General features: G+C 42.4%; 1 protein-coding gene across 1 annotated transcript in view; it reads right to left on the reverse strand.

Annotated features, from left to right (window-relative positions):
- GRM7 (glutamate metabotropic receptor 7) overlaps positions 1-13581 on the reverse strand; it is an 814585-nt gene that overhangs the window by 282503 nt on the left and 518501 nt on the right. The window contains 1 exon segment of the mRNA XM_032649804.1: positions 8071-8211. Within this exon segment, the coding sequence (XP_032505695.1) occupies positions 8071-8211 (141 nt within the window).

Consider the following 13581-nt stretch of genomic DNA (forward strand, 5'->3'; position numbering starts at 1 on the left):
CAGATTTTTCACCATTAGTGTATACGAATGCAAGAGATTTCTGTGCATTAGTTTTGTATCCTGCTACTTTACCACATTCATTGTTTAGCTCTAGTAGTTTTCTGGTAGCATCTTTAAGATTTTCTACGTATAGTATCATGTCATCTGCAAACAGTGACAGTTTTACTTCTTCTTTTCTGATTTGGATTCCTTTTATTTCTTTTTTGTCTCAGATTGCTGGGGCAAAAACTTCCAGGATTATGTTGAATAATAGTGGTGAGAGTGGGCAACCTTGTCTTCTTCCTGATCTTAGTGGAAATAGTTTCAGTTTTTCACCATTGAGAACAATGTTGTCTGTGGCTTTGTCATATATGGCCTTTATTATGTTGTAGTAAGTTCCCTCTATGCCTACTTTCTGGAGGGTTTTTATCATAAATGGGTGTTGAATTTTGTCAAAAGCTTTTTCTGCATCTATTGAGATGATCATATAGTTTTTCTCCTTCAATTTGTTAATATGGTGTATCATATTGATTGATTTGCATATATTGAATTCTTGCATTCCTGAGGTAAAACCCACGTGATCATGGCGTATGACCCTTTTAATGTGCTACTGGAACCTGTTTGCTAGTAGTTTGTTGAGGATTTTTACATCTGTGTTCATCAGTGATATTGGCCTGTAGTTTTCTTTTTCTGTGACATCTTTGCCTGGTTTTGGTATCAGGGTGATGGTGGGCTCATAGAATGAGTTTGGGAGCGTTCCTCCCTCTGCTATATTTTGGAAGAGTTTGAGAAGGATAGGTGTTAGCTCTTCTCTAAATGTTTGATAGAATTCGCCTGTGAAGCCATCTGGTCCTGGGCTTTGGTTTGTTGGAAGATTTTTAATCACAGTCTCAATCTCAGTGCTTGTGATTGGTCTGTTTATATTTTCTATTTCTTCCTGGTTCAGTCTCGCAAGGTTGTGCTTTTCTAAGAATTGCCCATTTCTGCCAGGTTGCTCATTTTATTGGCATATAGTTGCTTGTAGTAATCTCTCATGATCCTTTGTATTTCTGCAGTGTCAGTTGTTACTTCTCTTTCATTTCTAATTCTATTGATTTGAGTCTTCTCCCTCTTTTTTCTTGATGAGTCTGGCTAATGGTTTATCAGCTTTGTTTATCTTCTGAAAGAACCAGCTTTTAGTTTTATTGATCTTTGCTATTGTTTCCTTCATTTCTTTTTCATTTATTTCTGATCTGATCTTTATGATTTCTTTCCTTCTGCTAACTTTGCATATTTTTTGTTCTTCTTTTTCTAATTGCTTTAGGTGTAAGTTTACGTTGTTTATTTGAGATGTTTCTTGTTTCTTGAGGTAGTATTGTATTGCTATACACTTCCCTCTTAGAACTGCTTTTGCTGCATCCCATAGGTTGTGGGTCATGATGATTTCATTGTCATTTGTTTCTAGGTATTTTGTGATTTCCTCTTTGATTTCTTCAGTGATCTCTTGGCTATTTAGTATCATACTGTTTAGCCTCCGTGTGTTTTTTTTTTTTTTTTACAGATTTTTCCCCTGTAATTGATATCCATTCTCATAGTGTTGTGGTCGGAAAAGATACTTGATACAATTTTAATTTTCTTACATTTACCAAGGCTTGATTTGTGACCCAAGATATGATCTATCCTGGAGAATGTGCCATGAGCATTTGGGAGGAAAGTGGATTCTGTTGTTTTTCGATGGAATGTCCTTTAAATATCAATTAAGTCCATGTTACTTAATGTGTCATTTAAAGCTTGTGTTTACTTGCTTATTTTCATTTTGTTGATCTGTCCATTGGTGAAAGTGGGGTGTTAAAGTCCCCTACTACGATTGTGTTACTGTCAATTTCCCCTTTTATGGCTGTTAACATTTGCCTTATGTATTGAGGTGCTCCTATGCTGGGTGCATAAATATTTACAATTGTAATTTCTTCTTGGATTGATCCCTTGATCTTTATGTAGGGTCCTTTTTTGTCTCTTGTAATAGTCTTTATTTTAAATTTTGTCTGACAGAGAATTGCTACTCCAGCTTCCTTTTGATTTCCATTTGCATGGAATATCTTTTTCCATCCCCTCACTTTCAGTCTGTATGTGTCCCTAGGTCTGAAGTGGGTCTCTTGTAGACAGCATATATACAGGTCTTGTTTTGGTATCCATTCAGCCAGTCTGTCTGGCTGAATTTAATCCATTTACATTTTAGGTAGTTATCAATATGTATGTTCCTATTACCATTTTCTTAATTGTTTTGGGTTTGTTATTGTACGCCTTTTCCTTCTCTTCTGTTTCCTGCCTAGAGAAGTTCTTTTAGTATTTTTTGAAAATTTGGTTTGGTGGTGCTAAATTCTCTTAGCTTTTGATTGTCTGTAGAGGTTTTAATTTCTCTGTCGAATCTGAATGAGATCCTTGCTGGGTAGAGTAATCTTGGTTGTAGGTTTTTCCCTTTCATCACTTTAAATATGTCCTGTCACTGCCTTTTGGCTTACAGAGTTTCTGCTGAAAGATCAGCTGTTAACCTTATGGGGATTCCCTTGTATGTTATTTGTTGGTTTTCCCTTGCTGCTTTCAGTATTTTTTCTTTGTATTTAATATCTGACAGTTTGATTAATATGTTTCTTGGTGTGTTTCTCCTTGGATTTATCCTGTGTGGGACTCTCTGTGCTTCCTGGAATTGATTAACTATTTCCTTTCCCATATTAGGGAAGTTTTCAACTATAATCTCTTCCAATATTTTCTTAGACCCTTTTTCTCTTCTTCTTCTGGGACCCCTATAATTCGAAGGTTGGTGCATTTAATGTTGGCCCAGAGGTCTCTGAGACCGTCCTCAATTCTTTTCATGCCTTTTTCTTTTTCTGCTCTGTGGTAGTTATTTCCACTATTTTATCTTCCAGGTCACCTATCCGTTTCTCTGCCTCCGTTATTCTGCTATTGATTCCTTGTAGAGAATTTTAAATTTCATTTATTGTGCTGTTCATCATTGTTTGTTTGCTCCCTAGTTCGTCTAAGTCCTTGTTAAATGTTTCTTGTATTTTCGCCACACGACTTCCAAGATTTTGGATCATCTTTACTATCATTACTCTGAATTCTTTTTCAGGTGGACTGCCTATTTTCTCTTCATTTGCTTGGTCTGGTGGGTTTTTACCTTGCTCCTTCATCTGCTGAGTATTTCTCTGTCTTCTCATTTTGCTTAACTTACTGTGCTTGGGGTCTCCTTTTCGCAGGCTGCACGTTCGTAGCTCCCGTTGTTTTTGCTGTCTGACCGCAGCAGCTAAGGTTGGTTCAGTGGGCTGTGTAGGCTTCTTGGTCGAGGAGACTGGTGCCTCTTTTCTGGTGGATGAGTCTGGATCTTGTGTTTCTGGTGGGCAGGACCGCGTCTGGTGGTGTGTTTTGGGGCATCTGTGACCTTATTATGTTTTTAGGCAGCCTCTCTGCTAATGGGTGGGGTTGTGTTCCTGTCTTGCTAGTTGTCTGGCATGGGGTGTCCAGTACTGTAGTTTGCTGTTTGTTGAGTGGAACTGGGTCTTAGCATTGAGAAAGAGATCTCTGGGAGAGCTTTTGCCATTTGCTATTACTTGGAGCTGAGAGGTGTCCAGTGGACCAATGTCCTGAACTCGGCTCTCCCACCTCAGAGGCTCAGGCCTGACACCTGGCTGGAGCAACACTACCCTGTCAGCCACAGAGCTGCTAGTCTCCTGCAGAGAGAGTAGGGGTGGCGGCTGTGGCTTATGGTGGGGACAAGGACACTGGCAGCAGAAGTTCTGGGAAGTACTCCTGGGTATGAGCCCTCCCAGAGTCCGCCCTTAGCCCCCACCAAAGAGCTTCTAGATCCTCTTCTTGAGTGCTCTCATTTAATTCCCACAACAACTTTGAATGCAATTAAACTTTTATTATTCCCATTTCAAAGATGAGGAAAGGCTTTGAGAGATTAAATACTGTCTCTCACAGGGGTATTCAGAGATAGCCCTGGAACACAATGCTAGTCCTCTTTCATGCCAAAACCTCTGGTTTCGCACACACTTTGGCAGAGTATTTTCCTGACACCAAGATGGCCTCAATCTCTTTTGCAGAGACATAACTTCACCTATTTATTTTCCTTCTTCTCTTGACCTTGGTAACTCCACAGAAACATATTTTTCCCAAAGAGATCATATGCTAAACTGGTCTCTGTGTCAGCAATCTACTGGCAAGTGTTAAGGGTGAACACACTTACCCAGTGGGGTGGGAAGGGTGGGGGAGCATAAATTCAACCTGAAAGAAAAATCACATCTGATTTTTCTTCCCATGAGCAACAAATAATCTATGATGAGCTGTCTAAAAATGCTTACTTTAATGTGTGTGTAGTTACCACTATCTCCATGAGAAAACGTAGCTCTACCATGAAGTAGCATGAATGGCATTAGTACCTTTCAGATAGAGTTTGTGTTTTCCGTGAAAACTTACACCACCAATAAACTTGCTCGACTACGTGACTCCTTGGAGGATGGTAGTCAAGATAACCCATGAGCAGGATGGTTCCCTGGCGAGCCTTAATTTATATCAATGACAACTGAGATAAACCACCAGGGAAAGTAGGATGAAGAATGTGTAGCTCTCAAGGTTGAGAGACCTTGGAATTGGGTATCAAGGAAAGTTGGGATGTTCTTAAAATACTGAAGTATGTGGTAGCTTTCCTTGTTTGAAGGAGATTTTAAATGCATATGGATAATTCATAGGAATAAGGATTCCATGGTTGTTCAGGTAAGAATCCATGCACATGTAGCCCAATGTTAAATTATAAAGCATATGCAGTTTATTTCATGTTTAATAATAATTTTTGTTCGACAATTATTCTTCATGACTTTTTTTTTTTTTACCATCTTGGGTTTTTAGAACTCACTGTTTTCCCCTGACGCCAGGAATGTGCTCTCTCCAAATAGTTATGGGTCCCGCAACTCATGTTCAAAACTTGTCTGACCGGATGATTGATTCAATGATCTTGATCTCGAATCCTGAATGATCCAAGACTACTTGGAGCTAATACATAGTAAGTAGCTCATGACAGCTGAAGAGGCTATATATCCCAGAAAAAAAATGCCTGCATTTTAGTTTGTGTCCAAATCCTAGGAATGAATATTTTAAGACTTTCTTGTTCTTTAGCAGAGACCAGTCACAGAGAGAGATCTGTGAAGCGGGCTGTTTTCTGCAGCCCTGAGATCAAAGCATCTACTAACTGCACTCCGAGACGCTAGACTCCACGATCGGCAATGCCAGACTACTTAGCCTCTACCTCCTCATCTGGTTGCTTCTTTCCAATGTGCCCATTCTTTTAGTGTTTCAAAATCTGGGTACCAAGCTTTCCCTTACATCACCCACACCCTTAAGCCTATCAATGGCTTTCTTCTCTCATCCACTCTTCTCTTTCATTAAAACAACTTCTCACTCAAGTATTCTCATTAATACAGTTTAATATGTCATTTCTCTCCATTTTTTCTTTCCCTGTGGCCTAGCAAATCTTACTATGTCTTTTCTCCCACTTTTCCACTTCCAAGTTGAGGTATACCTAAATGTCAAGATTTTTCAAATAGTGTCCTGGGAATACTTCCAAAGCAAATACAAGTTTAGTTGAATTTGGAAAAGAGAAAGTATGAGAAAGAATAACAAACACAGACCATCCACGTTCTTATATCCATTAACAGGAAGAACAAGACACAATGATAGTAGTAATATCGACGTCCACTCAGTATGGCACCTCTTATCACAAGGGAAGTGGTAAGTAAGGAAAGGGAGAGGGGCCTCAGCTAATTTACCGGGTGTGATCATAGGTTTCTCACATGGAGGAAGCATGCTATGAAAACATCAACACTTCTGTTTCCATTTTTTGAAGGTAGTGGTTTGGATAATGAGCTTATATGTTTTTATAAACCCAAATTCTTGATAATCAGCACTAAAATGTGACTACAGGTAAAACAGCCTGGGTAGAGTATATACGGAGACTGGAGATGAGCCTTAGACAGAACGATCCTAACGGCCGTCAGACAATTCATTCCACCTTTCAGACTCTACAAAACATCAAATGTCAGAAAGAGCCAAAAAACTGTCACCAATCACTGAGGTACTTGTAGCACGTTTGCATGTCCCCGTCATATAGACAAATTACCCAGATGTCAAGCTAATTTTTCAATTTCTACTTGAAAGTTTGGTGTCACCTATAGGTCTAGTCAACACTGACTGAATCTTCCCCCAACGCTGTAAGGATCCTATTATTGAAAACACTGTTGCTGTACACTACGGGCTAGAGAATGTGGTTAATCTGATATTCCAGTTAGCTGAGTTAGGCATCCAACCGTGCATCATACGGATTTTGTACCATTATTGTTACTCATGTCTCTGTTTATAGCTTATCTCTCCTTTTTCACAAAAAGAAAACTCCTCGAGGAAAAGGCCTAAACTTCAGCATCCTTGCCCCATTCGTGCTGTTTTAGTACCATGTTCTATACTCATTATTCTTCATTAACAGATGTTTACTGAATGGGGGAATCTACAGTACCTGAATGGCCAATATTCGAAGGCCCACAGTGCAAAGAAAAACTACACATGAGTGTATACAATACGAACGTCTCTTTCTTGATCATACTAAAGACATTTTAGGGTTTGTCGTACCTCAAGGGCATCATTACAAATGTTGAAGGCTACTGAAGTATAAAATTGGGGGATGCTAATTAATAGAGGGCTAGGTGATGGTAGAACACATCACACCCTCGTGTAAGACCTCCCACAACTTCCAGTATCCACAGGATAAAGGCCAAAATCCACATACATCCCAGCACGGCTTATTCCTTGTATCTCTACACCTGCAGCCTCGGCTCACACATTTATCCTATTCACTGTACTGCATGCTTTTCTGCTTTTCACATCCTAAGAGGCACCATCGTTTTCCTGCTTCGAGCCCTGTGCCGTGCTCTTCCTGCACCAGAAATTCTCCAATCTGGTCTTCCCCTTCCCCAACCAGCCAACGTCTACTCACCTTTTGAGAGAGCTTCCGCCTTTAATATGAGTAAAATTCCTTGATTACACGCCGTCGCCTCACTCAGAACATTTACTGCAATTTATAATTATGTATTCATAGCAAGGTCGCTGGAATAAGGTCGTTTTTTTCTCACTACACAGCGTGAGTGTGAAAAGCAGCGTGAAAGCAGTGGCATCACCTGGTTTGCTCACCACCAGATCAGCGGTAGCCAGCACAGTGCTTAGCAGAAAGGAGTCGCTCAATATATATTTGTGAACCAATCAGTGAATAAACAGGTGATGTCACCTTCTGATTACTGCATATATATATGTGTGTATACACACACAAACACCTACACCCACACAGGGGTGGCCAAAAAGTTCGTTCGGGTTCTTCCACAAGATGTTACAGATAAGCCAGAAAGAACTTTTTGACCAACCCACTATATATACGCATATCATATATATATCTCTATACACATATACATATATATAGACACACACATACATACATGGCAAACACGCTCGTGTTTTTTATGTGGAATATTTCTGCGAGGTTACAAACGAGGCTTAGAGAGCATCTTAAAGCATATTTTAAATAGCAGGTGACATTAATTTGGACATTATGAAAATCCATTGGAATTCTCACTACTCTAACCCCAAGTACTTTCTTTCCTTAATCAAATATATTGTTTTCACATTTTTGGTCATTTCTCTGCTGACAGTTAAATCTGATGCTGGTATGGAATTTGTGAGAGACTTTTGTCTATGTGAAAATGACTTTATACTCCTGGCTACAACATGAACTAATATTTACCAGAGACAGCATTCAAGGCAACATGACCTCTTCTGAACTCAAAGCATCAAAGAAAATGTCAATTACTGCTAGATGGACAGGCAGAAAAGAATCCACTCTTGTCTGTACTGCTCTTGCCGCTCAAGTCTTACGTTCCTGTTCCACTTTCTGAGCAATCTAGTAAAATTCAATTTACTTTTTCAATTCGTCTGCAGGCAAGCTTCCTTCTGTCAGCTCTGCAGACATCACAATGCTGGCCACGCAGAGTAACAGGAGAAGGACAATGAGAATGAAATTACCTGTGCACTTGCGATCTGTGTCTTCTTTCTTTGACCCACTAATTGTCAACTTGCAGTTGAAGTTTTCCTCCCAGTATTCGGCAAACCATACGTTTCTTCTGTTGTTTTCAAGCGTGCGGGATGTAAAATAGGCATCAAACCCTAAACAGAGTTAAATGGAAAGGTTACTGCTTGCGGGGCACTGCCGGGACATTTGGAAATAAAAATACCAATGATGGTTTTTCTTCGTTTTAGTGGACCGGACGCTTGCTCTTTTGTGTCAATCAAAAAAAAAAAAAGTGAGGAAACAAATACTAATGCTAACTCCTATGGCTAAATCCCTAGTTCAATCTGTCAGGCAGATGTGTGGCCTACAAATGACCTTTCACAATGAACTCTGCATTAGAGACCTTAGCAGTGACACAGTGATCACAACAACCCTCGTATCTCTAGGGAGTAGACTAGGTCTTTATCATCACCAAGATAATAAGTGATCATTTCAGTGCTTACTGTGGACCAGACTCTCTGCTTTACGTAGATTCTTTCATTCATCTCAACAGCCTATGTGGTAGTTGCTATCATTTCCATTTTGCCAATGAAAAAAGAGAGTCTTAGAAGACAGAATAAAGTGCCCAAGGTCAACCGCTACGCCATATTCTGCATCCCTACGCATGTGAGTTACTGACCTGTGATTACCATTCTAAGAACCCTCTTGCATTTGGTAAGGACCCATTATGGAACTGACTTTCCAGGCAAAATGGAAGTTTTTGAAGAGGCCATAGGCAAACCGACCCCAACGTAAGTGTAATGCTTTTTCTAAAGAGTGTTAGATGAGCAGACTCGAGAGAACAAGTGCCCAGGAAATCTCTAGCTACCTCTTTAGGATGGTGCAGCTTTAAATGGGCCAGTGGTCCTGTGAGAATCAGATTGGATTCAGTATCACAAGGGCTGGCCTTGAATCCCAGCTCCACTCATCTCACTAAGTCGGGGAAACACGAGCAAGTACCTGCTGGAACTTTCTTATCTTCCTTCCATTTACCTGTAAGATGATACCACCTGTTTTCCTTATGGCATCTTGTTTGTGGCAGTGGGAAGACTTTGGAAACTCATGGAGTTTAAGGTCAAGAACCATAGGAGAAGATGGACTTACGTTCACATTACGTAAATTATTCAGTTACTCTTATCTAAGGCCACAAGAGAAAATCAGCTCTCAACTCTAAACTTCACAAGCGGGGCACGTCAGTTTAATTTTATTCACTATTACATCCATGGCTCAACATACAGTAGCCCTACCGTAAGTGGAAAACTTGAAATAAGTAAATGAGACAAAGAAAAAAGAAAAAAGAAACCTATACAGGAGATTATATTTTAGAGAAGATAAAAAGAATAGTCTATACATCTTTTAGTTATTTTCTAGGGTGTTGTGAGAACACGATTCTTGACCCGGTATCCAGGAAACCGTCCTTTCATACGCACTGCCTTCGCTGACTTGAGAGTAATCGAGCTGCAGCGTCTGGCTCACCCTGATACCAACACTGATCGATCCACCTGTCTGGCTGGAAGTCCCATCCCACCTCACTGCCCTCCCATAACCCGGCCTCCAGATGACTGTTCAGTAAAAGAACCATCACTCGATAAAGGGGAATCTTTGGGGGAAAGACAGAGTCCCCCAGAGTTTCCAGGAACACTACACGTATGCGCTTGGTCACGTACATACACCCACACACTCACAATGGTAACTAGTTAACTTTCACTTTTCTCTCCAGCTATCCCCCTGCCAAACCCCCGCAAGGGGAAAAAAAAAAAAAAAAAAAGGCAACAGTGGTAGACTGTGACACTGATGGCCCCTGATGGACCATGCTTCCTGGGCTTCACGCCCTTGTGTGGTCCCCTCTTACACAGCCTGCCTCTTTGTTCATGAGACATCGGCAGATGCGATGCAAGCGGAGGCTGGAAAACCCTTTACACACTGTGCCTTGTCCTTGAGAGACTCCCCTTGGAATCCAGCTACCATGCTCTAACACGAGTGGCTGGGGTACGTGACATCATGTGGAAAGAGAAGAGCCCAGCCAGACCCCAGCCCTCTCAGTAGAGCCTCTGTGGACTTTGCAGCCGTCCAGCTGACTGCAGTAGAACCACTCAGCTGAGACCAGCCCCGATTGCAGAACTGTGGCGATTCATCTTTTAAACCACTGACACTTGAGGTGGTTTTTTTCTGCAGCCACAGACAACTGAAACACTGCTGCATTAGCACGGCACCCTAAGCCCCTCTTTGTAAGACACCCGAACAACACACTCTTAAGGAAGAAGCAGCCTCCAGAGAACGCAAATAGAAATAAACTCTTTGGCCACATGCCACGGGTCTGAAGCTCAAACCAGACTCAGAATAGGAACTACTGGACTTCCCTGGTGGCGCCGTGGTTGGGAGTCCGCCTGCCGATGCAGGGGACACGGGTTCGTGCCCCGGTCCGGGAGGATCCCGCATGCCGCCGAGCGGCTGGGTCCGTGAGCCATGGCCGCTGAGCCTGCGCGTCCGGAGCCTGTGCTCCACAACGGGAGAGGCCACGGCAGTGAGAGGCCCGTGTACCGCAAAAAAAAAAAAAAAAAAAGGAACTACTAAAATCGCTCAAATTGTAGCACCGATACATATATTCCCCAGCTCAGAAGACATCTTTAGAGGAAACCTCATCACTGAAGAAGTTCATCACTTCAAAACACCTCTCTTCAGCCTGTGTCTGCTGGAAATGCAAAAACATGCTGGTGAAGGAAGGACTAGGGTGCAGCTCGCTAACACGGTGGTAGGCAAGAGAAGGCAGCAGGTCCCTCCCTCTGCTCTAAGAGAGAACCAACAGATTTCTGGAAAGCCTGCACTATAACAGGAAGTGGAAGAGCAACAGGCTTTCCTAGTCTGAACGCCGTCCTTTTACTCACCCATCCAGTTCACTCCCAGCTTCCTTCTCCAGCTCACGGCAGGGACTCACTTGCAGGCTGAATTCAGCTTTCACGCTCCCACGGAACGAGCGACCGACTTCCCTGGGCACGTCAGAAGGGGCGGAGGTTTGGGGTGGGACCAGAGAGGCTCCCTTTTTAACAAGCCCCAGCTGCTGTGCATGCAGCCCCCGCTTTGAGAAGCTGGACTTCTCCAATCTTGGGTTTTTAACAAGATCCAGGTGATTCTCCTGTTGCCCAGATTGAGAGAAGCAAATCCTGAGCTTCTGAAGCTGGGATTTCAGCTGTTCCAGCCCAATTTGTTAAATGTCAGCCATGTCACCTTCTCAGCCTCGAATCTTTGCCCTGGTTCAGATGACAGGGTCTTTGCTTTGCTTCTACAGTTGAGACTTTTGCTTAGCACTGTGTTCAGCATGGCAGGAGCCCTCCCTTGCACCCTGTGGCCTGCAGATGGCTAGGGGGAGACGGAGGGCACCGTGGGACCCGCGGGTGAGTTTTCCTGGTGTGTTCGCTCCATTGCTTCTCAAGGCTCCTTTGCAGCCTCAAAGGCTGTGTTCCTCAACTTTGTCTCCTGTTATCACTCTGGGCTCCCCAGCCCAGGAATTTCCATCCTGGTGCAACGTTTTAGTGCTTCTAAGAAGGTAACCTTAAATAGCCTGTGTCTTTGAAATGGAGCAGGACACTGTGGTCCTTCCCCCTTCATGTCCTCTGCCTGCCTTTGGTCTGTACAAAAACTTTTGCCAAAGCATAAGTTTAATCAGAGAAGTGAGAAAATGCAGAAGCAAAGGAAAGCAGTCAAACAGGACAAACAATAATAGTTTAGCCATTAAGCAAAGTCAAGGACCTCTAGTTCCTCCTCAAGGGCTACAGATAACATGCTGGGCCATATCCTGTGAGCTGTCTTGTAGATGCTGAAACCACCACCATGTGGAAGAAGTTAACTACATGATGACCAGACTGTAGCCATGCCATAAGCTGCCACCATTCTGAGAACTGGCCTCAAAGAAGTGGGAACAAAGTGACCCTGGAACTTAACATTAACTGTACTCAAAGCAATCAGGATGACGCGGATGAGACCATGGCATGACCAAGTTCAAGACGACTGTCAGAGCTGACTGTGCCGTTTCTGCATGTAGCTCCCTCCCTCCAGCCGTGAACCCTGAAACTCCACGTTAAAAGCTCTTGCCCACTGACTGTCAGTCCGGGCATCGGCCTGTGGATACGAGTCCGCCCTCTCTCCCTGGTTGCTGGCCTCCGGAGTAAAGTCAAGTTTCCTGTTCACCAACCTTGCCTCTTTATGGGCTTTTGAGCAGAGAGTAGACAGACCCCACTTTTGGTAACATCTTCACTACCTCTTCTGAAGGCCCATGGCCTTGAGGGGTAACTCAGAGCCCTTAGCCAGGTACCAACATAGCATACATTGGCTTTTGGGTGGTTTCCTAGAGATGTGAACTGCCAACCCATAGGAGACCTGCACTTTTTCTGTCAGTAGAAAAACCATATAGTGTAGTGGTGAACCACACATCGATGTCACAATGGTGGGTCTGAAGTGTATGAACGTGAGCACATCATTCAGTTCAAGGTTCCTCATCTGTAAAATGGGGTTAATAGTAATACCTACCTCATAGGTTTGTTACAAGGAGTCAACAAACTCTTATTTGTAAAGCACTCAGCATTCTGCCTGATATAGTAGAATATGAACTGTGGGTTCTTCAATAAACATACTCATCCAGTAAACATTTACTGAGCACCCACCCTGTGACAGACACTATCCTCTGCACTCACAAACCTTGGGATTAAAACCTACCTGTCCCTTATGGGATTTACGGCCAGCCTGGTGGGGAAGATAGACTTGAAAAGGTATCATTTAAATAAATATAAAATTACACCTGTGATAGCTTCCGTGAAGGAAGGGTACAGGGATAGAACCGTGTTAGGGAGTCAGAGAGGGCTTCCTGGAGAGAGAAGATACACAGATGAAAAAAGGGAAACATAGGGAGTGGGGAGAGCAGAGATTGGACATTTGTTCAGATGGAATAGCCATGCCTTAGGAACACTTAAGTCATTCTCACATTTCAAAGCATCCCAGGACAACTGGCCTCAAAATCAACACATATACATGGACCATCTTCTATGTATATGCTATCTAGTATCGCTACTAAAACTCTAATAGACTAATGGCATAAACGTTAATCCAATGAATGAATGAATATGTCACTAAGTTAGTCTCCCAAGTAGTCGTTAAAAATCCTGATGTCAGACAGATTTACATTTGGTTACATAAAAAGTTGTACCAATAGTTATAATCAGAAAAATAACAAGCATTATATATATATATTTTTCATTAAGTGTCACATAAACCCTAGGAAGTAGGTACCAAAGTTATTCACACATTAGAGGTAGAAACTAAGGCTCAGAGAGGATTCTGGGCTCAAGTCTGGCTAATTCCAGACCCTGGTGTTTTTGCTCCCGTGTAGAGCAGTGATTCACACAGTTGGGTGGGTATCAAAATCATCTAGAGAGCTGATAACACAGAGGTCAGGCCCACTGAAGGTCAGATCTGGGTCTTTTTGTTTTTTCCCA

This window comes from Phocoena sinus, chromosome 11 (genome assembly GCF_008692025.1).
Source record: "Phocoena sinus isolate mPhoSin1 chromosome 11, mPhoSin1.pri, whole genome shotgun sequence".
NCBI classification, from domain to species: domain Eukaryota; kingdom Metazoa; phylum Chordata; class Mammalia; order Artiodactyla; family Phocoenidae; genus Phocoena; species Phocoena sinus.